This window comes from Eublepharis macularius, chromosome 4, assembly GCF_028583425.1.
Source record: "Eublepharis macularius isolate TG4126 chromosome 4, MPM_Emac_v1.0, whole genome shotgun sequence".
Lineage (NCBI taxonomy): Eukaryota > Metazoa > Chordata > Lepidosauria > Squamata > Eublepharidae > Eublepharis > Eublepharis macularius.
The window spans coordinates 167,922,168-167,949,165 of record NC_072793.1 but is presented as its reverse complement, the minus strand read 5'-3'; the positions used below and the strand labels follow the sequence as shown (position 1 = coordinate 167,949,165).

Genomic DNA, 26,998 nt, shown 5'->3' with positions numbered 1-26,998 from the left:
CTCCCAGATCCTGATAGGATCAAACCCATTTATTTATTTATTTATTTATTTAATTCAATTTAGATTCCACCCTCCCCGCATCAGCAGGCTCAGGGCGGATTACAGCCAACAGCTTCTTGCTGGAGATGCCAGCCTGAAGCTATCCCCCACCCCCTTCCCTTTACCATGAGCACCTAGCCATTGTTCTGGAAATCTTGATAGTTAGAAGGAGATCCAATCATCTCTCAAGGGATTGATTTCTTTGACTTTGCAGAAAGCTGATTGCTTTCAGGCCTTTCTTTTCTGAAACTTTCAGGAAGGCCCACCCTACATCACCGCCGCTTAGCAAACCAAGAATTGCTATCCTAGAAGATGGTCTTGGAGGAAGCTCTGTGTGGAAGGTCTTAGGCCCTTGAGCTGCAGTGGTTGTCTGAATGAAAAGACCTGTCAACATTGGGGAAGGCCAGCTTCTTGGACTGATCTTGAGCCAGCCAGGAAGACAGAAGCAGGATCCTTTGGCCGCTCTGTGTCTTGTGCGTGAGGATTTTGAATAGGATCGAATTTCTCTCAGCAAGACCTGTTTCAGAGAGGAAGAGGCTACAGGCAAGGGTCAAAATGGAAGGAAGAAAGCTTGTGGGAGGCCAAGAATTAGAAAAAGCCCTAGAGAGACCTGGAGATGTCCCCCCTGCGGTTCCACCTGAATGGAGGATGGACCGTTCAGGATGGACAGCATCAGAAGCAATGGAATGGAAACAGTGCAAGAGGCTTCGACAGCACTGGGAGGGTCATTGGCAGGACTTTCTGAAACCACTCCAGCCCCCTTGCTTGGTACTGAGGAACCCACCGCCAGTGGAGCCTGAATTGTGGGATGATACCAAGGCCTTCTTGGCCTCCTTCGAACAAGTTGCAAAAGCCTGCCAGTGGCCCAGGGAAGAGTGGGTGGCCCGGCTTCTGCCGGCATTGAATGGAGAACCCCAGCAGGCCTTTGGCAGCCTGGAGGCCAGAGACAAGGAGGATTATGGGAAAGTGAAGGCGGCCATCTTGCGTGGGGAAGCTAACCGCATGGAAACCCTGCGCCAGCACTTCCGACAGTTCCGCTCAAGGGAGGTGGAAGACCCGAGACGGATTTACAGCCAGCTACAGGAGCTTTGCCACCAGTGGCTGCGGCCGGATAGGCACTCAAAGGAGCAGATCCTGGAGCTGCTGATCTTAGAACAGTTCCTGGCCATCCTGCCACCAGAGCTGCAGAGCTGGATCAGAGCCAGTGGCCCTGAGAATTGCACCCAAGCTGCAGCCCTGGCAGAAGATTTCCTCATGAGCCAGCATGGGGATGAACTGGGGATGTGGCAGGTCAGTATTTAATAGTTCATACCCAGATTTTCAAGCAAGGGCAGAATGTAAATTTAATTGCTGTAGGGGAATAGAAACAGACCCAGGGCATAGTTGGAAGCAGGGTTGCCAACTGGCAGGTAGGACTTGGAGATTTCCTAGAATTTCAATTGCTCTCATCTACAGGGATCAGTTCCCTTGGAGAAAATGTCTCCTTTGGAGGGTGGAATCTATGGTACAATGCTCTGCTAAAGGCCCCCTTCCCAAGCTCCATCCCATATCTCCAGGAATTTTCCCATCCATAGTTGGCAACCCTAGATGCAGGGCTTTTTTTCTGGGAAAAGAGGTGGTGGAACTCAGTGGGTTGCCCTTGGAGAAAATGGTCACATGGCTGGTGGCCCCGCCCCCTGATCTCCAGACAGAGGGGAGTTTAGATTGCCCTCTGCGCCGCCGAGCGGCACAGAGGGCAATCTCAACTCCCCTCTGTCTGGAGATCAGGGGGTGGGGCCACCAGCCATGTGACCGTTTTCAAGAGGTGCTGGAACTCCATTCTACCGCGTTCCAGCTGAAAAAAAAGCCCTGCCTAGATGGAAGGCATATGATGCAGTAGTCTTGCTGACATTCAGTTAATCTGAGTCTAGTCCGGGAAGGCACAGTCTTGTTGAACTTGTAGGCACTTTTGGAATTTTGTTTAGTGGGCACCATGGCAAAATGGCTGGCATGAAGGGCCAGGACCAAACATAGAATGGCTGCCATTAAGTGCCAAGGCCAAATACAAAATGGGTGTCATAGGTTACCGGGTGGTGGTGGAGAGTGCTGTCAATTCATAGCAGACTTAGCAGACCTCATAGCAGACCTAGTGGGGTTTTCAAGGCAAGAGACTAACAGAGGTGGTTTGCCATTGCCTGCCTCTGCAATTTTGGTCTTTGTTGGAGGTCTCCCATCTGGGAGATCCAGGTTCAAATCCCCACTCTGCCATGCCAGCTTGCTAGGTGACCTTGGATCAGTCACATTTCCTCCGCCTAGCCTACCTCACAGGGTTCTTGTGAGGATAAATTGGAGAAAGGGAGAACAACGTCCCCATTGGGGAGAAAGGTGGGGTATACATGAAGTTAGTACATAAGTAAATAAATATGAGAAAGAAGCAAATGGGCAACAGAAAATGTCTGGCAAGTGCTATGGTTAGGGCGGCCAGCTCTCCCACGCCTGGGCTCCTGGCGAAAAGCTCCCAGGATTTGTCTGCAGGTGGCTGGCAATGCTAGCTATGGTACCTATGGGCACAATGGAAAAAGGCAGCGCATAAGTACATTAAACATTACCAAAGCAGTAATTTCCCCAGTTCTGGGCCACCAAGTCCAGAGAGGCATAAGAATTGCCTTACTAGGTCAGAACAAAGGTCCATCTGATTCCAGATCTTGTGTGTCCAGAGGCTAACCAGATGCTCCAGGGAAGCTTCTAAGAAGGGCATGAAGGCAACAGCCCTCAACCGACGGGTCACTCCCCAGCCACTTGTATTCAGAAGTCCATGAAGTACTGCCTCTGAACATGAAGGTTCCATTTAGCTATTATGGTTAATATCCATCAATCTTCATTGCAGTTTCAGGTGCCATTGCGAGAGATGCCAGTGAATTCCTTGGAGGCAGAAGATGCTCCTTTGGGCTCCTCACAGAGTCAGATCCAGAATGAGAAAGATGATGTGGAACTTTTTTCAATGGGTAAGAAAGGACTGATTTGTGAGATCCCCTGGCGTTAAATAGCAAAAGGAAGAGGCTCAGCTAGCCTAAGCCCCGCTGCTCCCAAACCTGAGGTGTGGCTGACCAGGCACTTGAGAGGCAGTGGCCATCTTGTCCTGCTTTGTGGCATGGGGAGGGGTAGCAGCCTCAAGTAGGAAAACTTTATTTATTTAGGTAAAACCTTTCTATGCCACCTTTCCAACCACCCTTGGACCATGAACTTCCAAACATTAAAATATTTTGAACATTAAAACAGCATTTAAAATATTTATTCAACCTGATAAAAACACAACCAGTGAGGAGGGCCAATAAAAATTTCGTAAGGGTGTGCCAAACAAAATAAGAAAGTCTTCACTCGCTGAGGGAGGACAAGGATAGAGGGAGTCAGACAACTCTCCCTGAGGAAGGAGTTCCAAAGTTTTGGTGCCACTACTGAGAAGGCCCTTTCTCAGGTTGCCACCTATCTAGCCTTAATTGGCAGTGACACCCAAAGCAAGGCCTATGAAGATGATCAGAGTGGATAGGTTGTTTCATATAGAAGGTAGTCCTTAAGGTATGCTGGCCCCAAGCCATATAGAGCTTTAAAGGTCAATACCAGCACCTTAAATTGGCCTGGAAGCAAACTGGGAGCCAGTGCAGATGGAACAAGACTAGAGTGATATGGTCCACTCCCATCAACAACCTGTCCTCTGGATCCTGTACACATTGTAGCTTCTGGACAGTCTTTAAGGGCCCGTAGACCTCACTGCAGTAATCTAATCTAGCTGTTCCCAGGGCAAGCACCACAGTGGCAAGATCTTCTCCCTCCAGAAAAGGCCACAGTTCGTTCACTAGCCGCAGCAGGTGAAAGGCAGCTCTGGCCATTGCTGCCACCAGCTGTTTATCCAACAGAAGGCCTGGAATCCCAGAGCACACCCAAACTATGAACCTGCTCCTTTGGTGGTGGTGGAGGGCTCAACTCCATCTAAAATAGGAGATATCCCATTTCCTAGGCCAAACTGCCCCCCGCCCCAACCAGCAGCACGTCTCATTTTGTTGGGATTCAGTTTCAGCTTGTTCGTACCTGTTTGGGGTTTCCACGGCCTCCCTGGGATCTGCTGGAAGTGTGGGATAGAGCTGAGTATCATCTGCTTACTGGTGGCAACTCAGCCCAGATCTCTGGATTACCTTTCCCAGCGGCTTTACATAGATTTTGAAAAGCATGAAGGACAAGACGGAACCTTGCAGAACCTTGTAACCAGAGGCTGAGAGGTCAAGCAGCAGTCCTCCAGAACCACACTCTGAAACCTGCCTTTGAGGTAGGACTGAAACCACTGTACAACACCGTGTCCCAGTCCCAACCCCAAAAGGCAGTCCGGAAGGATACCATGATCAATGATATCAAAAACTGCTGAAAGGTCCAGGAGATTTAGCTGGGTCTAACACCCCCTGTCCATCTCCTGACCCATCTCATCCATCAGAGCATCCATTTCAGTCCCATGACCAGGCCAGAAACCAGATTGGTATGGATCTAAACAGTCCACTTCATTCAGGAATCACTGTAGTTGCCAAGCCGCCACTTGTTCAATCGCCTTGCTAAAAAAGAGTATGTTTGAGATCGGGTGATCATTATTCAACTCTCCTGGGTCCAGAGTAGGTTTCTTGAGGAATAGACATACCACTGATCTCTTCAAGGCAGGGGCAACCACCCCCTCTCTCAGGGAGTCATTTACTGTCTCTTCGATCCAGTCCACCAGCCCCCTGCAGATTTAAGCAGCCAGGAAGGGCAAGGGTTGTAAAAGCTGGTGGTAGGTTTCAGACATCCAAAAATCCTGTCTACATCCTCAGACTGGACAGTCTGTAAAGTATCCCACACAAGTGGACAAATTGCCACCCTAGGAGTATCAGATCCTTCCAGTGCTAGTGTAGAATCCAATTCAGAATAGATGCAAGAAATTTTATCCGCCAAATATTTGGTAAAATGGATCACAGTGGACTGCAGAGCAGTCCGATTCCTCCTGTATACCAGAGTGCAATAGACCCTTGACCACCCAGAAGAGTCCTGCAGGTCTACACTGTGTGGATACAATGGTAGGGGAGAAAGATGGTTTCTTCACTGCTATCACTGCCACAGCGCAGGCTTTAAAATGAACTCTAGCCAGTGTCCTGTCAGATTTATCCTGAACCTTTCTCTACTGTTGCACTAGCCATCTCCTTTGTTGTAAACCAAGGGGCTGCCCAGGCTCTTAGACCTGAAGGAGCAGTCATGTCAATTGTCCGGGTCATTTTCTCATTCCAGAGGTCAATCATGGCATCAGCAGGAGCTCCAAACATATCAGTAGGAAAATCTCCTAAAATGCCATCTGAAAACCAACTGGATCCACCAGGCTATGGGGGTGGACCATCTTAATTGATCCTACCACCCCTGGGGATTGTTACCCACGTAAGTCTAAAACACAGTAATTAGTGATCTGTCTATGATAAGGGGACCACTTTCGATCCCCCCACCTTCAGATCACCAGATCAAGTGTGATCTGCAGTGTGTGGGGCCTGTTGTTATCTGAGACAGGCCCTTGGTTGTCATGGAGACCCTTGTTGTTATGGAGGCCCTGAAATCCTGAGCCACTCCCAGCAAGGTAACCTTGGCATGTATGTCAAAGCCCGCCCCCTAAACAGGCAACCTAGGAGTCCTCAACACCACCTCCAAGGCCACCACTGCCAGCTCAGGCAGAGTGGGTGGTACACCATTAAAATCCCATCCTGTTTTGCACTCTCATCACTAGATACTAGATAAGCAGTCTTAAAACCAGCAGAGTCCTAGACAGGACATTGAGCCAGGGGGATGGAATCCCAATAGACTACAGTGACACCACCTTATTGAAGCTCAAAGGCAGAGACAAATGCATTGCAGCAGGCTAAGCAGATATCTCTTCATGCTCCTGGATTTTACTCGGGTCTCTCTTGCACCGCAGGGCCAGTCGCATTGTCATGGAGGTGGGGAGGGTGAAGCACCGTAGCAGCTGAAGCAGGGTGCCTCTGGAAAAGACGGGAGGGAGACCCTGAAGTAAGGCTTACCAAGGCTCTTATACCCCCTTTCCTGCACTTCTTGCCCTACTCCCCCAGGATTGGCCCCGGGGGGATTGGTTACCTTGGCCAAGGGACTGCTCCTAACCTTGAGATGGGGGTCTCAGCTAGCTATGGTGTTACTTTTGGCACCTACAGATAAGGGGAAAAGGCCCCTCATTTTCCTTTATCTTCCAGATTTATCTGGTTTATCAGGGGCAGAGGGGCTGTACATTCTGCTAGAGGTTTGATGTATTATTCTTTGTAGGCAGCTGTGACCTCGGGCTATTGATAAGACTCCACATTCCAGCCGCCTCCAATTTCCCGGAGTTAATGCTCTTTTACTGACACTGCAAGAAGTCGCATATGCAGAGAGGGGGAAGTGACTGAAGTTTTGTTCTATTTTCAGGCTGAAATTTCAAGGTCAAGAATTACCTCTAAGACTGCCTTCTAGCAATATGATGTAAAATATATTATCTAGGAAACCTCCATATATCGAGCCCCCAAACCTTAGAATATCAGTACTAGGAGGCAGCATCAAGGGAAGGCCTCAGCCTCTATATGTTGTTTCTTGGCCTTTTAGGGCAGCTGGTTAGCCCCTGTGTGAAGTGCGATGCTGGACTAAATGGACCACTGGTCCGACCCAGTGGGTCTCTTTTAAAGGACCATCTTTTCTGAAATGAACTAGCCTGTCCGCTGAGGTCCACTGGAAACCCTTTGAAGGCAGGTGGCTATTTTATTGATTTCTGCTGAGGTATTTGTAACCGTCAATAGATTTCCCCCAGTGTAGCTGTCAGCAAATTCCATCACATTAAAAGCCCATAAAACAATAAATACTCCAAAAAACCCCCCATTAAACCATAGCTGCAAAAGTAGAAAGCAATACCTGAATTATAGCTAAGTAGCATAAAAAGCAGCCTACGAAAGCAAAAATGTTTATGTTAAAGTAACAATGCTTTAAAACAATTTGCCGCATAAAAGAGAGCCAGATGTGGCTAGATGTTGAACTAGAATCTGAGAGACCCAGGTTCAAATCCCCGCTCTGCCATGGAAGCTCACTGGGTGACCTTTGGCCAATCACACCCTCTCAGCCTAACCTACCTCACAGGGTTGATGTGAGGATAAACAGAAGGCAGGAGAATGATGTAAGCCACTTTGGGTCCTCATTGGGGGGAAAGGTGGGGTATAAATAAAGTAAATAAAATAAATAAATGAATGCCAAATCCTTTACATTTTATATTGGAGCACAAGACCAATATAAAAAGGATGATTTAACCATCAAGAAGTAGACCTAGGATCACTAAAGCCACCAGCTATCGGGGTAAAGTTGTTCTCTATGCTGATGTCCTAGTTATGGGTCCTTCTATAATTATTCTGTGGTGACACTCTCTCTCTCACTGCCATTGCTTTAGAGCTATCTCGTTTTTATCCTTCTTTTTGCCATGCCCGGTTCTCCGATCCTCACAACAGGCCTGCAGAGGAGTTTAGGAGGCAAAGAGAAAGACTAGCTCAAGGGCAGACCCAATGAACTCTCTGGTGAAAGATAGGGTTCGAACCTGAATCTTATGATTCCGCGTTCGGTACTCTTACCTCTGCACCCCAGTTTCTCACAGGAAGATACCTAAGTTTGCAAAGATCCAAATCATCCCTTTGTCCCCCTCAGAGGCTCTGTCCCCTCATGGTTGTGTGTGCAAGATAACTAAGAGAACCTACATCTTCCCTCAGGTTTGGGGCCAGGATCCAGCTTGTGCCCCGATACGACTGGCAGGAAGATAATAAGGTTGTCAAGATAAGGCCCTTTTGGCCATTTCACCCAAGCTTTGGCACTTTCCCCTCTTTTCTCTGGCTTTCAGTCTTTTATATCACTGGCTATGTCCAATGTGGTATTGGGGATAGAGTGCTGGGCTAGGCTCTGGGAGGTTTGAATCCCCACTATGCTGGGGAAGCTGATTAGGTGACCTTGGGCCTGTCACAGTCTCTCAGCCTAACTTGACAGGCCTTTGTTGTCATGAGGATAAGATAGAGGAGGGGAGAAGGATGCTACATTGGGGAGAAACTAACAGCAAAGATTCCTTGCGATGCAAAGTAATACAGTTGAGCTGAGATTGTAGAACAGCAGAAGGAAAAAGGGGGAAAAAGCAGAACTTATGTGACAGCGTAGAGTAGTGGTTAGAGTGCTGGACTCTTGAGCTGTTTTTAATATTGTAACTCTGGTCACATCATGAGAAGACAAGACTCACTGGAAAAGACAGTAATGCTAAGGAAACGGGAAGGCAGTAGGAAAAGAGGAAGAGCCAACATGCGATGGATTTATTCAACAAAGGAAGCCACAGCCTTCGGTTTGCAAGGTCTGAGCAAGGCTGTCAAAGAGTGAACATTTTAGAAATAATTAATTCATAGGGTTGCCGGAAGTTAGAAGTGATGTCAGCACATAATACACTCAAATAGGGGCCATAGCATATTTGTATCCCACCTTCTTGGGCTATTTGGATCTTCAGGCAGCTTGGCGACCACATAATTTAACAAATAAATGAAATGGATTCTAACAGCACTGTCCTAAGCAGAGTTATGCCCTTCAAACCCATTAACTTTAGAAGGGGGGTAATTCTGTTCAGGACTGCAGTGTAAAATATCCAGCACAGGAACAGACACAATTGCTAAAACTAGCAGCATTAACTACAGAATAAAATGGAGCAGGTACACAAACTATTCTCAAAAAGTGGCTGGGATCCAATAGCATCCGATAAGCAGAATAGCAGGTAGCATAAAATAATCAACAGCTCTTACTCTTAAATAATTAGATAATTTGATAAATTTAAGAGTTCGGTCAAGGAGATCCATTTGGGATTATGTTAGAGGTGTTCTTTGTTTTTCTTTTGTGGCATGGGAGGATGAACCAGTCTTCCTTTTTGGTGTGTGTTTCTTTCTTACACAGGTATGGGAATGACAGACCGCATGATCCGCAGCCCGTCACTTCCTCCAGAAAGGCAAGAAATGGCCAGTGCTAGGATGATTGAGGTATGGGAAGTTCTGGAGGGGTCATTAGCAAAGGGAAGGGCAGCTTGAGCCAGAAAAGTTGTAAAGCCATACGGGTCCGTGCAGAATCCAAAAACGAGAACAACATCCATCAAAAACCTTTTATTCAGACCCTCCTAATTGACGCAAAACACAGTGCAAGCTTTCAACGTCAGCAGAATTCTTTAGCAGACTGGATGTTACAATGTTTAAAAAGACAAAAAGGGAAGAGAGCAGGTTTCCCAGGTGTTTGTAAGGTGTAATATCGCACTGCATCCCGCTGAGGAATGCAAGCAGGCAGTTCGCTTAGATACGACTTAACAGAGGATGTGCTGTAAGGTGACCCCATATCAGCAATAAAGTTAAGGGAATGCCTTCTTGCTGTTCTTACGGGTGGAGAAACAATCCTTCATGTGAGCCCCCTCTCTTCCCCCCACAGATGTAAGTCTGCTGCCCCAGTGAGAACAAGGCCACTCCACTTAACCAGCTCTCGTATAAATGTGGTTATGTGTGCCATAAAATCTAGTGATTTCGGTGTTGGACTAGGATCTGAGAGATCTGAGTTCAAATCCTGACTCCACCGTGAAGCCCTCCCCTCCCACACACACCCCTTGGACCAGTTGCTACTCTTTCAGCTTCACCTACGTCACAGGATTATTGTGAAGACAAAACAGGGAAGAAGGCAGAACCCCATAGACTGCTTTGAGCTCCCCAGAGGAAAGGTGTGCAGGGGGATGTACCGATGCCCCACGGTCTGACTGGCGAATGCTTTGCTGTTTTAGGGAGCTGTGAGTTTGAAGGCTGCACCTCTGTCAGTAGATGAGGCTCAGGAGATTGTCCTAAATCCTTCTGAGAAACCTCTGAGGTGGGAAGTCACCCAGGAGAACTTGGGGGAGGTCGTCTCTTCAGGTAACCATCTTTTGTGGGGGTCAGCATCTGTTACTGAAGGGAAGAGCAGGTCTGCACCACGGGAGGGTCATTTATGGCACAAAGCTGTAAGGTGGTAGAAATAACTATTTTGTATCCCATGCAACCCAACCTGCCCAAGTAAATCATTTGGAGGGGGCTGCTCTATTTCTTCCCCTGCCAGCTGATATAAGAAAGAAGTCTGCATGATACAAGGGCTTCTTAAAGCCAGCACGGTGTTGTGGTTAGAGTGTTGGACTAGGATCACGGAGCCCCAGGTTTGAATCCCCACTCTGCCATGGAAGCTTGCCGGGTGACTTGGGGCCAGTCACACACTTTCAGCCTAACCTACCTCGCAGGGTTGTTAGGAAAATAAAATGGCAGAGAGGAGGAGGATGTAAGCTACTTTGGGTCTCTACTGGGGAGAAATGAAGTGAATGAATAATAAATATTCTTATTGGTGACACCTAGTTTATGGAACTCTTTTGGGAGGGAAGATGGTCTGGCTTCTTATCTAATGGAATCCGAATGATAAGTTAAGAATCTGTTATTCCAGAGAGCATTTGGACATTGCTTGGATTACACGAAAGCCTTTTCCCCTGACTTTTTTTCTGGAAGCTTCATTTTGATATTGATTTTAAAAGTCGTCAGTGGGGGCAAATTGGTTTGTGTTGGGAGGTGTGGCTTGCAAATTTTATTAAGGGGTCTCCCTAGGGCTGCCAACCTCCAAGTGGCGCTTGGAGAGATCTCAGAATTACACATAATCGCCAGACTATGCAGATTAGTTCTGGAGCAAATGGCTACTTCAGAGGCTGGACTCTATGACATTATGCCTCACCGAGGTCTCCCCCTCCCCAAATCTCCCCCTCCACAGGCTGTGCCCCCAAATCTCCAGGGATTTCCCAACCCAGAGCTGGTAGCCCTAGCTTTTTCTCCCTTCTTCCATCCCTAACCCCTTTTGTGGTATTTAAACACTTCATTTGGAATAGCTGCCATCTAGATGCTCCAGAGGCTACTGGGATAGAGAAGCCAGAAACAAAACAGCCACTTCTTTTTGCGAACCTAAAAGCCAGCAGTAATTCAGATCTGCTTCCAGCACCCATTGTGATACAGAGGTCCCAGGGAAGACAGAGGTAGGGTTGACAGCTCTGGGCTGGGAAATTTCTGGAGAGTTGGGGTGGAGTTTGGGGAAGGAGTGTGCCCAGCAAGAATGAGCTACCATAGAGTCCACCCTCCAAAGTTGCCGTTTCCTCCTGATCTCCAGTAGTCTGGAGGTCGGTTGAAAACTCAAGGCCCTACCTAGAGGTTGGCAACACTAGGGAATAAGCAGAAAACCGATGTGATTGTTCCTTACAGCTGGGAACTCGTGTTAGGAGCTGATGCATGAGTTTAAGAGGCGATAAAAACCAAACCGGCTAATATTATTGCCTCATGACTGGGAAGCAGGAACCCCCCTCTTCCCCCTTAAGTGAAGTGTTGTAAGAAGATCCTCTTCCTCCATAACAAAGCAGCAAGATTCAAGTTCGCTAGCACCTTAAAGACCGACTAGTTGGTCTTTAAGGTGCTACTGGACCCGAAAGTTGCTTTTCTATTACAGACCAACACAGCTACCCACCTGAAATTATCTCCATTACAAAATATCTTTCTTGGCTAAATTCAGTATTTGAGTCCCAGAATTGGTAGAAAGGTAGAATGGAAATAGGATAAATAAAACTCCCGCGTGCCCGGCAGCCAGCCTCAATAAATCAAGTTTTCGTTGCTCAATGTAATTGTTCGTCTAAAGGAGGCCTCGTGATACCCAAACCACAGAACATCTCCCATCTGGAACAAGAGAAAGTGAATTTTGTCCTGGGCTGCGACGACAGTGTGGCTTTTCCAGGTAAACTTGTATGGGGGGGGGGTTTAAGATGGGGGGGGGTCTGGTTTTCTAAGAGACTGGGAATATAGCACTGGACTTCAGAGGTGGTCAGGTCTTATTGTATTTGCTTCCCTAGGGTTTCACTTCCTGCATTTCCAGTTCTCCTGTAGAGGGCAGATATTTATATTGATGTATTTAATGTTATTTATTGCAGTTATTTATTGTACTTAATAGGAAGAGTATTTTCAATTTTGAATGCATATTTTTGCACAAAAGCACTTTAATTTCATTGCACTATTATATGAAAACTAGGAACAAAGCCTGTAGGGGGGAAACAATACAACGGGCTCTAGAAAGAGCAGAGTAGAGCCAGACATTGCCCCCTCTGCCCTGATTGGGCGGAGGATGGCAGGGCAGCCAGGCAGGCATTACCCCTTCCCCAGCACCCCGATGAGGGGAGGGCAGGGTGGCTGGAAATGGCACTGCTGCCTCCCCAGCACTGCAATGGGAGGTGGGCTGGAGGCAGTGTGAGGGAAGGAGACAGCCGGGCGCTGCTGCACCTCTCAGCCACCCAGTGCCCCCCAATCTGGGTTGGACTGGGCAGGCGGGCTGGAGGAGCAGGTAGGGTGGAGAGAAAGAGGCAGCCGGGCGCTGCTGTGCCTCCCAGCCACCTGGTGTGCCCCGATCTGGGTTGGACTGAGCGGGTGGGCTGGAGGCGTGGGGACATCAGGGAGAGAAGGAGGCAGCTGGGCGGATCCTGCACCTGGCCGCTGCTGAATTCAGCCCCTACGGGCTGAACCACACAGCTGGAGAGGGGAGGAGGGGAGCAAGAAGCGTGCTGCTGCCGCGCTGGCCTCCTGGGCAAGCTAGTTCTGAGGACTCACTTCTCATCCCTGCTAGGGGCTCAGGAGCGTGCCTGAGCCATGGGATCCAGGGTGAGTCATCAGAAACCCGCTTACTGAATTATGTTATAGGATACTGCTATCTTATTAGTCATATAGTTGATTGATTTTTTTTTTTACGCATCATGGGAGGGTTTTGTACCCTTTCGTAGAGGTTCACTCATCACTCTGCCATGGAAGCTTGCCACAAGAACTTGGGTCAGTCACATACTCTCATCCTAACCTACCTCAGAGGTTTGTTGTTAGGATAAAATGGAGGACAGGAGAACCATGTAAGCTCCTCTGTTCCCCACTGGGGAGAAAGGTAGAGTACATGAAGTAAATAAAATAAATATTATAACACTATAATGATATTCAATTGCTAATTAACAAAAACCAAACTCTCTGGACGCATGAGAGAAATGGCCTGCATGGGGGACTGGGGCAGGAAAACTGTCACTGGTAGTAGTAGAACTGGGAAGGATCCATACTTTCCCACCCACATGGGTGCCAGCCCAGCTTTGCTGCAGTCTTTCCCAAACAATTGCTGCAAAGCAGGTTTGAGAAAAATTGCAGGAAAGCCGGGAAAAACCTGGAAGGTGCACAGAAGCACCACAACATAGTGAGGAAGTGGGGAAAATAGCCTTCAGCCCAGGATATTTAAGTGACCAGAAATATTTACGTCTGTTTTCTGTCTTCTCTGCCGCAGGTGTTGTGGAGCCTGCTAAGATCGGTATGAATTCTGAGCAGGAAAAGACTGAGCCGGTGAAAATGCACAGTCAGCTTCCGGGAATAGAGCAAGGGGAGATTTATTGGGCTGAGATGTGTCAGCAAATGTATGACTCTGAGGGGCAACATGGAAGAAAGGAGCCAGAAGAGGCTCCGAACAAATCCATGGAGCTGGCACAAGACCCTAGGAATGCGCAACAAGCTACAGTGGACCCACATGCCAATTACGACTGCTATTCTAGGCCATTTAAAAACCCAAGGCACTGCTTGGAAGAGAACCTTCCCAGTATTACAGAGCCTGGGGGGCAGTCTCAGAGAAAAGCCCGACAGAAAACAATAGCGAACCCAGACCTGAAACTATACGAATGTTCAGAGTGTGGGAGATGCTTTCGCCTCAAGGCTAAACTGGCCAGGCACCAACGGATTCACACTGGAGAGAAGCCTTATGAGTGCACCCACTGTGGGAAGACATTCTGTCGGAGCGATGGCTTACTTTCCCATCAGAGATCTCACACAGGGGAGAAGCCATACAAGTGTTTTGGTTGTGGGAAAAGCTTTCGATGGAGGAACAAGTGGCTCGCGCATCTGAAAATCCACACAGGAGAGACGTAATGGAATCCACAAGCACTTGTGGCAGGTGGAGAGGGGACAGGGCCAAAAAGAGAAGGGGACACTTAGGAGTGAACGTGTGTGCAGACCTACAGAACATTTGCACCATGCCATGGTTTTCTTTCCTCTTCCATGCATCCACTACACTCATATGAATGTTTTCCTTCTCCCAATGCCTTCCCATTCTCCATCACTGGGGGTTTTAGTCAAACATCACAAACCAACTCCAGTTCCTTTGGAAAGAAAACAAGCCTGTTTTATTCACTGGTTCCTGTATTTCCTCTGGCTCTGATCCTCCTCTCATGCACGGAGCTATGATTGAAGACTTTCCTCAGCTAAGAGCTTCCTAACCACAGTTAGATATGGTATCTGAAATTTTGGGTGCTTTGATATATTTGGTTTATTAGCCCACAAATCTAGATTCTAAACGGTATGTTACAGCTCTGGTTTGCAGGTGAAAAAGAACTGCCCCCCCGCCACTCAGTTCACTGAAGGACTCAAATTTGGAAGTCCCACTGAATCGTCATTGCGATCGAAGGCTTCCTTAACCAGGAATCTTGGCACCACGTGCAAGAAAATGGGGGATGAGAATGAACTGGGCTCATTACCTAAACTATAGTTTGTCTCCTTGTAGTGCTGGGTAGATTCCAGCCACTTCTGTCCAAGCATCCATAGTGGCAGAGTTGTGTGGGCAAAAGAAAGGTGTGCTTGTCCGATGAGTGGCCCCTTTTGAAAGCATCACTGTGCATGTGTGAACTTGAAACTTACACACATACACTAACTTGAACAGTGTGAGTTTAGTCCCACCCCACCCCTTCTACCTTCTTGGCAGAAATAACTGCTCTCTCGTACAGCATTCTTAAACTCTTCCATGTGTAATGTGTAAAGAGATTAAATTTTAATAGGAAATTATATTCCGTGTTTAATCTCTGCCTTTCCATTCGGTGGGACACACAGAAAGGCTTTTTTTCCTTTCATAAATGTCCCATTCTGTACCTGGCCAGCTGGCTTAGATAGCATAAACATTGCAAGTTGGCAACTGAGGCTAGGCTGAGCTGGAATCACCTGCCAACATGGAAGCAGGCAGTGGATCTGGGACAAAGCAGGAACAGGGAAGCTCACAATTTTATTAAAAATTACTTCATTTGTACCCCACTGTTCTTCCCAACGGGGACTGAACATGACTTACAACATTCTCCCCTTCTCCATTTTATCCTCACAGCAACCTTGTGGGGTAAGCAGGTTTTGGTGCACTGGACTTAAATCCTGCTGTTCTACTGTAGACCAACACAGCTACACACCTAAAACTATCCCTGTGAGGTAAGTTAGCCTGAGAGTGTATGACGGGCCCAAGGTCCACCCAGTGAACTTCCATGTAGAGCGGGGATTTGAACCTGGGTCTCCCAGATCCTATTCCAACTCTCAAACCACTACACCACACTAGCTCTTAAGGAGGCAGCAGAGTCTCCAGACCTTAAATTTTTTTTAAAAACAGTTTAAGGAGCTTCTTGGCTCTACCATGAACTGATTGGTAAGAGAAGTGGAGCCAACAAATATTGAAGCAAAGTGGAAGGGTTCTCAAGGGAGCTTATAGTTCCCATTCCCACCTCCACCCCGGTCAAAATTAGAGCCTTGATTTGGTGTACCTTCCTCCAGAGCACAACTAGAACATAAGACATCTTGGACTGCCAGGCATGTGCTTCTCTGCCTAGACCAGATTCTGGTTCTCCATTTGCTTCTGGGGAAGGGGTGACCAGAGGCAGAAGGGACCACACCATGCGGGGGACGCCACATTCACCTGAGCCTGTGGCTATTGAATGAGACCTGGCTGTGGCAGAGAGGGTGCATGACGGGGTCTTACGTGGACATTCTAACACAATAATAATCTATCACTCCTAGTTCCTCTGAATCCCCAGTTGTCATTAAAAAGGCAGATATCTAGCCCTTTGCGTAGCCCCAGAAAAACGCTCTAGTGATGTGCAAGAGGGTGAATAACAACCATGGAGACTGAGGCAAAGGAAGTGCAGGGGAAACTGTCAAGTGGACCGTCCGTGGGGGATCATCACTAGGTAGAAGCAACCAGGCACAGCATTTATAGACATTTCCCCACATTTCCTCTGGGGATACAGAGACAAAAACCCCAAACACAATACGATCAACCTTTACAAATTCATCGGTCTTATGGAGCACAACAACTTAAACCGCAATGACCAGTTGGTCAAAATTTATATTATTTCATCTCTCCTATGATAATCATAAAGTTGTTCCTTCCTAGGTGTAATCAGATCTTGGAAAGGACAAGAAAACAGACACCCACAATCCTCTCTGGCTTGGTTCTTGCTGTATTGTGCAACTCAGAATTAATTACTCTCAAGGAACACCTGAGTCTCTGGAACATAGTGAGATTTTCTCCCCTCTCTCTGGGTTTGGCCGTCTTACAAATGTTCTAAAATCTCTTGAGCTGGATGGTCCAGTTAAAAGAATGTACCCAGCCCAGGCCATGTCCAACCCGCCCCAGCAGGATCTTTCTCCAAAGGGGAGGGAAGGAAACAGAGAGAACCAGCCAATAATTTCTTGATACAGATGCAATGTTTATTAAGCACACACCAAAGAATCAGAGAAATCAGCACCTGCCCACACATGCTCGTGCTCTATCACACTTGCACAAGGTCCTTTGAATTACGTTCTCTTTTCCGATAACAGCAAACCCTAGTTTTGAAAAGAATTTTCAGCAGGCAGCCAAGTCAAGGCCAGATTCTGAATTACTTAAAGCTCCTGGTACCTCCTCCTCCTATAAATCTTTCAGGTTGCTTTCAGCAAGCAGCTTCTCTAAGATACATTCATCCCCTACATTAATTATAAATTTTCTTCTCCCTGCCCTTCCCAGACAATTCCAGGAAGAAGGATAGCCTTACAGATCCTTAACCTAGAAAGGTTATTTACTTATTTCAGACATTTAGATACCACCTCTCTGCATCAACAGGCACAAATGTCCGCAATATATTCAGTGCATATCTATGCTAAATAGAAATACAATTCAGCAGTCATAACAATTCCATGGTCAAAATGACTAGCAAGAAATATCAAGTCAATTAAAACAGCATCTCTAAGTAAGCAGCACAGAATTGCCACTTTGAAGTGGCACTTTGAAGTCAGATTAGCAGGAATCCTGGAGGTTTTTTTGCCTTCCTTTGGGTATACAGCAGGGATTACTGGGTGGGTTGAGGAGGGGGAGTTGCTATGAATGTCCTTCATTGTGCATAGGGTTGGACTAGATGACCATTCAGGTACTTCCTGCTCTATGTTTCTATTCAAATCATGGTGGTGGAAAGTGCTGTCAAGTTGCAGCCAATTGATAGCAGCTCAGTAGTTTTTGGGTTTTTTTGCAAGGCAAGAGAGGTTCAGAGGTGGCTTGCCACTGCCCGCCTCTGCAGAGCAAACTTTCCTTGGTAGTCTCCCATCCAAGTATTAACCATGGCCAACCCTGCTTAGCTGCCACGATCTGACAAGATTGGACTGGGTTATTCAAGACATAGCGAGACAGAAAAATTAACTACCATTCCTAGGGAATGACAATCGAGCAATTCATTTAAAGGCAGCCGAGTTTTTATAAAAGTCTTGGCCTGCTATTCAAAAAATGTTCAGCAATGTCAGCTGGTGTGCAGAGAAGGGTATTCCAAAGCAGGGTGAGGGGGCACCACTGAAAAGGCCCTGTATGTCATAACTGTGGGAAAGCCGGCCTGAACTTACAGTTTGCTGAAGCTATGCTTTCCAATTGATACCATAATAATAATAATAATAATAATAATAATAATAATAATAATAGATTTATATACTGCCCTTCAGGACAACTTAATGCCTACTCAGAGCAGTTGAATGCATGGTTTTAGATTTTACACTCCAAAAGGAATTTTTGTTCTCAGTTTGAACAGTAACATATAGGGCTAGAGATGTAAATGGGCTAGTGTGAGTGTGCATATGCCAACTTAGAATCATAGAGTTGGAAGAGACCTCCTCATCTAGTCCAACCCCCTGCACCATTCAGGAAATTCACAACTACCTCCCTCCCATACCCCCAGTGACTCTTATTCCATGCCCAGAAGATGGCAAAACACCTCCAGGATACCTAGCCAAACTGGCCTGGAGAAAATTGCTTCCTGATCCCAAAGTGACAGCATTACCTGGGCGTGTAAGAAGAAGCCATGAGAACTAATGTAACCCTTCCTGCCCTCCTGCTCATGATCTGCGTAAGTTCACAGAATCAGTATTGCTGTCAGATGGCCATCTAGCCTCTGCTTAAAAACCTCCAAAGGAGAGTCCACTACCTCCCAAGGAAGCCTGTCCTACTGAGGGACTACTCTGTCAGGAAGTTCTTCCTAATGTTGAGCCAAAACCTTTTTTGATTTAATTTCAATCAATTGGTTCTGGTCCAACCAGAAAACAACTCCACACCATCCTCTACATGACATCCCTTCAAGTACTTGATGGTTATCATATCACCTCTCAGTCGTCTCCTCTGCAGGCTAAACAAGCTCCTTCAACCTTTCCTCATAGGACTTTGTCTCCAGACCCCTCACCATCTTCATTGCCGTCCTCTGGACATGTTCCAGCTTGTCTATATCCTTCTTAAATTGTGGTGCCCAAAACTGAACGCAATACTCTAGGTGAGGTCTAAAGAGAACAGAGTAAAGCGAAGGCCATAGAAGAGGAAGAATCCTCGTTCCAGAGAACACAGACTGTGTACATGACTGCCCCTCCCCTGTGCTTTCCTACCATGGAGGTTATATGCTGATTTATCTTCTGACTGAAGGAGCTGAAGAAAGCCTCCAGTCAGGCCCCAGAAAACCATTGACTTTGGCAGATGCATGGCTAGCCTGTGCCCTTGACATAAGCAAGTTACAAAGGAGAAGTCACACCAAGCTCCAGAGGCCCTCGCAAGCAGGCAGCTAGTTCCCACAAAGATGTAAACAAGGCCAACCTGAATCTAGCTGACTCAGTTCATTTCCTAGAAGTCAAGGGGGTCTGATGACCCAAGGGGAATAAACTATCATGGTCACAGGGTCTGTGGGCAGAGTTCCTGTTATCGCCTTTTTGAGCTCTCCAGTTCAAAATGTCTCATTGCTGCATCTTAGCCGGCCTTGGTATGCATGAAGGTGCATCAATATGAATATGTGTGTGAGAAAGAGAGAGCGCTAGCAGAGTTCTTTGATTCTTTGGTGCATGCTCAATAAATACTGTGTCTGTATTCAAGATATTATTGGTTGTTTCTTTCTGTCTCCTTCCCTCCTTGCTTTGGAGAACGATCCTGCTGGGTCAGTGTGGACTTGGGCTGGGCTCATTTGTACCTGGCATTTTACCTGCCTCACTTACGTAACTTATAGCTCTAGAGCCAAAAATTGTTGAATATGTAGGGTTGCCCAACTAGCCGAGAGAAAATGTCCTGTCCCTTTAACAGAAGTTTAAGGTGTGGGAAAGGGCAGGTGAAGCTTTGCTTGGCAGGGAGGTAAATAGCAGTGATTGGAAGTTGCTGAAGATCAAACTAACTTGAAAGGGATAGCAAGAGGGACATGGTTAAAAGTTGGTAACCCTATCCGTAGGGAACCGAATATGGCTTATACTTTGAAGCATATGGTAGGGTGGAGTTGGTGAAATACTAGAGTAGATTAGTAAAAGAACGGCAGACAAAGACTTCTTGAGCCCAGAGAAAGGGGCAAAGGAGTTCTTAAGAGATACATTTCAGAAAGGTAAATGAAAGGGGAATAGTTTGCAGTAATTCCACGTGCAAACCATTTGCGGAAGTATACTAGTGTGTCACTTCCTAATAAAGGACTTGTAACAACCAGTGTTTGGGCTGCAGAAACTTTCTGGTCTATTAATATGCACATTAATTCTCTCTGATGTTAAGTTACATATTTTCCATCAAGCAAATGGGCACTCTTATCCTGGCTCTTTGGAATTTTTAATCAGTTTGTCTCTTTAATTATAAGAGTTTGCTGACCCCCCTCCTTCTGAATTGGAGTTGAAAAGATATGAAGAAAGGCCTGATATGCTTAAGTAGGGCTACGTGATGTGACAGCAAGCCATCTGTCAGGTACCGTGCAAGTGTTTATACATTACAACCAGCACCTTGAGTTGAAACTGTAAGAAAATAGGCAGCCAGTGTAAATGTTTCAGCTCAGGTGCCATTATGTTGCCTGTAGTTCACCCACACTCATAATCTGATACTGGGATTATGGAGCTAGTCCCAAAAAGTTTAGTGGTAGAAATGCTAGAGAGAAACCTGGGAGACAGCATGGTAAAAAACTACAGCTGGCCAAAAACTACAGCAATGCAGATGCATATCCCCATTGAGAACCAGATACATTTTTCCATGGACACATCACTGAGTGCTCCCAAGCATTCGTGAGCCTAATTCAGATCATGATAGTGGGAAGAGGGGGCTCCCCCCCGGCTCCCCCCCCCCGGCTCCCCCCCCTCAACCGTGCCATTTTCCTGATCTGAATTGGCTCAAGGGAGTTGCTTTTCCCCCAGTATGGCCAAGAGTGCCCCCCCCCCCGGCTAATTTAAAGTCAAGAACGCTATGCTCCCCCATTCAAATTAAGATCCCATGCACCTGGTGCTGCTGACACACTCATGAGACATAACTGGGGGGAAAATACTATCATGTAATTAACACGTCATTAGGCCGCTCAGTGAACCTTGGACCAGTCACTACCTCACAGGGTTGTTGCGAGGTTGTATTGCCAGCTCCAGGCTGGGAAATACCTGGATATTTGGAGACAGAGCACGAGGAGTTTGGGGAAGGAAGGGCCCTCAGAGGGTATGAGACTCCACAGAGTCCACCCTTTGAAGCTACTGTTTTCTCCAGGGGAACTGATCTCTGTGGTTTGGAGATCAGTCCTAATTCCCAAAGAACTCCAGGTCCATCTGGAGAGGAGCAGAGACCCAATTATTCAACAGGAAATCCTTGGAGAAAAGGTGGGAAACAAATGTGATTGCTTGATAGACCTGGTGCCTGTACCACAAGCCTCTCTAACCCATCTCAGATCCGTGACCCGTCCACTGCAAAAGACAGCCTCTAGTTCCACCATCCAGGGCGTAGGCTGTGAAGCTATGAGAAGGAAGTGGGTTTTCACCTCAGTTAGGGCTTGGGGAAGGGACAGGGAATAGGGGAAACTACCAGGAGATTAGTTAAATAGTTTTGCCCAGGGAAGTACAAGAACTTAGATATAGTTAGGTACCTATATAGTTATATACATAGGGCTTAGGGGCTGGATGAAGAAACCAGAATAGAGCAGATATCCTGTGTTTCTTTAAGAAATAATGGTTTAGGGAGTTGTGAGTAGAGTATCCCAAGAATCAAGCTAACTACTTCAATAGGCTGAGATTCTTGGGTCTAGTGAGAACTCCCAAGTGAAATAATTCTGTTTCTGTCTCTGGTAGAAACAGCCTGTTATTTCAATAAAGCTGGGGTGTGTGAGAAATTGTAACTGTTCTGAAGCAGAGTTCTGCCATCACTCTACTGTAATTAATTATAATTTGTACTCTTTGCTTTATCCACAAACCAGATAAGCACTGAGAGAAAATAAACATATTCTTTTTGTTATGGAACAGAGGTATTGGTGTGAATCACTCTGGGGGAGGTGAAGTAGTATACATTACCTTAGATTCCTATTCTACCTCAATGCTTCTTCTGTAAGAGCAGCATGTAACCAAGCACAGTTATTTATTAACTTTGCCTCACTGACCACTTGCAACTCAGGCCATAACAAAATCAACTCACTCACTGCTGCTGGAAGGGCGAAGGGTGGGGAGTCAAGAAAGCACCCGTCGTCTCAGCCACCAATAAACCTCTGTAAGTGCCATTGTGTGCTTTTTCCAGATAACTATCTCCCTGCCCCCAGCTTGATCAACTCTGCACTTAGTTGTCCTGCCAGGAGCTTGATTAATCCTGCAATCTCCCTGGGGAACAGCCGTAGTCCTTTGCAACGCATGTAGAATGTGCCAGGTTCAATCCCCAGCACCCCCAGTTCAAAGACTTCTGGAGAAGTCTTGGATCGTTCCCAATAGGAGGGAAAAGCAGGTGAGTCAATAGTCTGATTCCATAGAAGGCAGCTTCTTGCTGTCTGTGTGTTTTCAAATCTGGGGGATGTGCCATTTCATTACTGTCTTTGGTGGAGACTTCACACCTCCAGGGATAGGTATTATTTTATACCAGAATAACATTGAAGGCATTGCCAGATGTGTAGTGAAACAACCATGAGGGGTTTTCCATGGTATTATGTGTACGTTTTAACAACTACACATTATGCAAGCTATTTTAACAGCAACACCTGGTTTTTAATTCATTTTAATTGAATTTGTATTTATTATTGGAATAATTAATTCCTGGATGTGTGTAGTTGTACATAGCATTTTAATGACCACCGAGGAAGGCCGGTTTGGGCCGAAGCGCGTCTGGTCAGTTTATTTTTAGATACTATAATAAGTATTTTGATATAGTATTTATTTTGATGCATGTATCATGGTCACTGGATTCTCCATCAATTTGTATGGAATTTTTAATCTCGTATGTACACGTTTATTAGGAGTTTTGATATTTTTACTTTTATTACTTTATATTTTTAATGGTGTCTGTGTACACAATTTGTAATAAATAATTTTAAAACACGTTTAGCATTTTTATATGGTAGCATGACCCTCCCAGTTCATTCTGTATTTTGAGTTGAGTTCTTAAACCCTTTCCCCTTTGTTTCAAATCTGTGAAGCCAAAGGAGCTGCTTGAAGAGATAATATTCTTGCATGGGTAGAGGGGAGGAGGGTGGCTATCATGGGAGCTCTTGCAAGCACCTGCTGGTTTGCAAAGACTTCAGCAATTGCTCTAAAGCATAGTAACAACAACCCTGCGAGGTGGGTTATGCTGTGAGTGAGCAAGAGTGAGCAACTGGGTCAAATTATCCTGGGAGCTTCCATGGCAGAGTGGAGATTCCAACCTGGGTCTTCTAGATCCTAGACCAGCACCTTAACCTCTGCACTAGACTGTCTCTCTTATTGAAATTCATGGAGGAGAGGTCTGTCCACTATTTCGAATCATGAAACAATCACATTTTTTATCCAAAAATCCTTAGATGTCTCCGAAAAGCTATTAACCTGTGATGGGTAAATGGAACTTCCACTTCGAGAGACGAGAGTATCTCTGAATACCAGTTTCTCAAGGGGGCTGGCCACGATGTTATCTTCCTGCCCTGCTTTTTTCCTTCCCATTCTCCGGAGCGGAGCCTACAAGGACAGGGCGGCGCTTCTGGGGTTAAACTCCGATCCTTAAAGAAACGGAGACATTTGAGGCAGGAGGTGGGGTTCGCCATTTGCCATATTGCCATCTGCTGTTGCATTGAGGAGGAGAGGAACTGGCCGGCGGGGGAGGTAAAATAAGGTTTTAAAGGAGCGGGGTGGGCGTGAGAGGGTCTTGCTCGGTGCGGGCTGCGAAAGGAAGGTGGCGGAAAAGCCGATGAAAGAGGCGCCCACGTGGGACCAGAGGGGGCGTGTGGCCTGAAGTCTCGGCGACTTGTCTGGTGCGTCAATGACCGTATAGAGGGGGAGGCGGCGCTGGCGCTAGGGGGGTTGCTGTAATTTTCTTCCACGTGAAAAGGCGGCAGAGGAATGTCTGGTTTTGCAGCCAAGGCCAGTACAAGAGAATGCGTCGTAGGGTTACCCTAAGCATGGCATGAAGAGGGAGAGAAAAATGTGTTATTTTGCATGAGATCTCTTTTGGTTTTCATCTTTGGGGGATTACTGGCCGAATAGGGAATTCTTTGTGCGATGAAAAGGAGAAAGTTATGACTGGCTGGAAGGAAGAAGCATGAAAATTGGGAGCTATTTGGAAGCTGCTTCCCCCCCCCCCCCAAGCCTAACTCGAGTCCTCAAAAGCGTGCGAATGCTTGTGTTGTGATTTTTTGTTGCCTGTGCGTGTGAATAAGAGAGGTTCCGGGTTCGAATCTCCCCCTTTCCTCACGGTGGGGGAGGGGGGCAGCTGACTTGACCTTACCCAGTCATGCTTCCTTGACAGAGCAAAGGTTAGAAACAAACTCCACCTGATAAGTCGAAGTGAACAATGCGAAGCTGGGTGGACCAATGGCTTGCTACAGTGTATGCGATTGCCAGCAACGCAAACGCAGGGGGAGAGAAGCGAATTAAAACCCGGTGACTGGGTTGCCTACGTATTGCTAGAATATCCGCAGTCACCCTAAATGGGACTTCGCTGAGGAGGGCGTCGCCAACTTCATCCCAAAAACAAAAGGGCCAGGTTTTGTTTCGAGTTTAGACATTTGTCCCTTTGGCGTGTTTGTCGTTTGACTGGGTTGAACTACAATTCCCAGCATGCCGCGGAAAGTAGGGAAGGAAGTGGCAAGGAGAAAGAAAAGGCGGGCGTGCACGGGGAAGCTCGGTTCTCTTTTTCCTCTTAAGGTCTTTCGCTCTTCAGCATCGCAAAATGCAAAAGTTGTGTTCTTAATCCTTCCTCGGCGGCAATGAGAGTGCTCTCCCGAGGAACTGTTTGAAAGCAAGCCTTCCAGAAGTGTTTTTTTTGCAAAACTCCCGGCCTGGCAGCTTCTTCCGGAAGCCGTTGTAAGATTTTCATCTCTTTATCTTTTGGGCGGGCTGGCGGTTAATGGCTGAGCAGACGCAAGAGTCGGGGGTTTTGTAGCAAGAAAAGGTACAGTCTGCTTTGCTTCGTCGTTTGAAAAACCTTTGCAACGCATCGTAAGCGCAGAGATGGGAAACTTGTAGCAATTTTGAAGGCGGGGGAGGGAAGAAAGTTTGTGTATCAGCCCGTCAGCCCCTTTGTGCGTCATTCCTTTTAAACAGGATTTAAATTTTAGCACTTAACTTGGACTGGATTGTGTACCTGTTTGTTTTGTACCTTTGGTCCAATTTGGAAAGATGATCTGCGATCCTGACTTGCTTCTTGGTTTGGCGTTTTAGGATAGGAAAATCTTCCTTGTTAAGGCCTGGGTTGGAAAAAATCAGAGATGTATGTGGTAGTGCTTTTAAAATATATATTTTTAAGAACAAGAGAACTACTGTGGTCGGGTACACTTAGAAGAAGGCTCCATTGAACGTAGAGGGACATCTTTCAGAATAAACATGCCTCAGGTTAGGTTAGTTTTGTATTACTTGCAGCTAAGTTTTCAGGCCTCTGCGCAGTTATTTGATGGTAAATCTCATTGAACAGAATGGGATTTCTGTCTGCATAAATATGCCAGGCTGTCAGATTGCAATCCTATTGTAAGAATGTGGAAACTCCTAAATGATCTTTCCCTATTTGTCTCAGTGAGAAAGGCTGACTATAAATAACATAAATAGTAAAGTAAAAAATGAAGCCCAGTCCAGGACAGATTTTTCCAATAAATTTTGAAAAGATTCTTACAAATAATCATATTGAAAAGGTACAAATTAAAATGAGCAACAAAATTATACATTGGAGTGTATAAAAGTGTTTAGTGGTTTCAGCAATTTCAAGTTAACCCAATGTATCAGTTTTTTTTAAAGCGTATAAAATCTTTTATTAGGATTAGCCTAAATATCACAAAATAGTTTGCAGGCTTTGGCGTTCTTCAGAACCTTTTTAATTGTTCAGTACAAAAAAAAGCTTCCCTGTTTCCTTCAAATATTAAGACACTCCAAATCATGTGGATTTATACAGGACACATCCATTGCAAACTGCAGGTGAAGGTTGTAATGTTCACTTCTGTTTCATCTCTCCTTTTTTTTTGTACTGAACACCCAGCCTGATGAAGAGTTTGGGATAACTAAAACACTTGCTGATTTTTGGAGAGATCTTGGTTGGTATTAATAAAAAGGCATAATACTGCTGTTATGCCTGGGTTTTTCTGTGGACCCACATGACTGCTTACCATCTTCGTCTAATTTTCTCCAGCTGTGGCCAACAGGCATGCCAAGCATTATTGCTTACATAACAGAGTAGACCATGTTTGAAGATAGGTAGTTGATTTCACTAGAGGGGAAAAAATCCAGAAAATAGCAGGTAAGATTCAGGTACTACCCTGCTGTTCAGTAGGCAGGCGTTATGTAATGGTAACATTTTAGAAGATGGACTACAGAGGTCACAGAAGAGTGACTGCCATCTATAGTTTTTAGCCCTGTGCTTTATTAGGTGACACAACACATGTTGGTACACAAGGTAGCCTATTTTTGGCCAAATAGGATCTGTATTTAGTTTCCTAAACAATCAAGTCCCATAATTTGTTATCTGTGGGTTTTTTTTACTGTTCTTTATGTTGAGTAACAAACTTCTCTCAGAGCTTATTTTCAGTTTGGCTTATACAGAAATGCTTAGTTCTAAAGATAAATCACGGTGTCAGAAATTCAGGTACATCAGCATAATTGGATTGGCCCATTGGATTGGCCCACTTCTACCAGAATCTCTTAATAGCTTGCTGCCATTTAACAGCATTCTAATGGGAAGTCATGTTATATTGTTAGGGCAGTTTTTTAAAAAAGCCTTGTGACATAAAACATCCATTGTGGCATTGGGGGCCCTTCCAGTAGTGGGATTTGAGTCCAAATGGCTGGACCAGTGTTTCCCAACCTTTTTTCATAGAGGAACTCCTAAATTAATTTTTCAAATTCTGAGGAATCCTAACCCATGAAAACTTGTATAGGCCAGAAAACATTGGTGGTGGGGAGTGCAATTCAATCAGTGCTAAATTGTTAGAAAATTTAATTTGCAAATAGCACCTATATATGTCAGCTTACATTGGAGAAAATATATCAGCCAAGTAGAAAGGGTCTTAAATCTGGGGGAAACAAGCTGGAAAGCTTTTTTTTTAAGAATTGCACCACCCTGCTAAACAAATACACATGCGTGAAATTTGAAATGTCTTCCCTGTTTAATAAGG

At 46.0% G+C, this 26,998-nt stretch overlaps 2 protein-coding genes across 6 annotated transcripts in view; both read left to right on the top strand.

Annotated features, from left to right (window-relative positions):
• Positions 1-687: 687 nt before the first annotated feature.
• On the top strand, positions 688-14,983 carry LOC129327787 (zinc finger and SCAN domain-containing protein 12-like). Its single transcript, XM_054976540.1, has 6 exons — positions 688-1,329; positions 2,906-3,023; positions 9,019-9,101; positions 9,881-10,007; positions 11,788-11,883; positions 13,453-14,983. The coding sequence occupies exons 1-6, from the start codon at positions 688-690 to the stop codon at positions 14,082-14,084; spliced, it is 1,698 nt and encodes a 565-aa protein (XP_054832515.1). The 3' UTR covers positions 14,085-14,983.
• A 6,869-nt stretch (positions 14,984-21,852) lies between these two features.
• Positions 21,853-26,998, top strand: part of LOC129327122 (zinc finger protein 184-like) — a 42,253-nt gene continuing 37,107 nt past the window's right edge. The window contains exon 1 of one of the 5 annotated variants that reach the window (XM_054975570.1): positions 21,853-21,936. The gene's annotated coding sequence lies outside the window, so the exon portion shown is untranslated. Of the gene's footprint in view, positions 21,937-22,106; positions 22,165-23,459; positions 23,505-23,569; positions 23,654-24,509; positions 24,705-26,998 lie in introns of those variants that run through there. The other 4 variants (XM_054975569.1, XM_054975568.1, XM_054975572.1 and 1 more) reach the window with 4 other exon arrangements.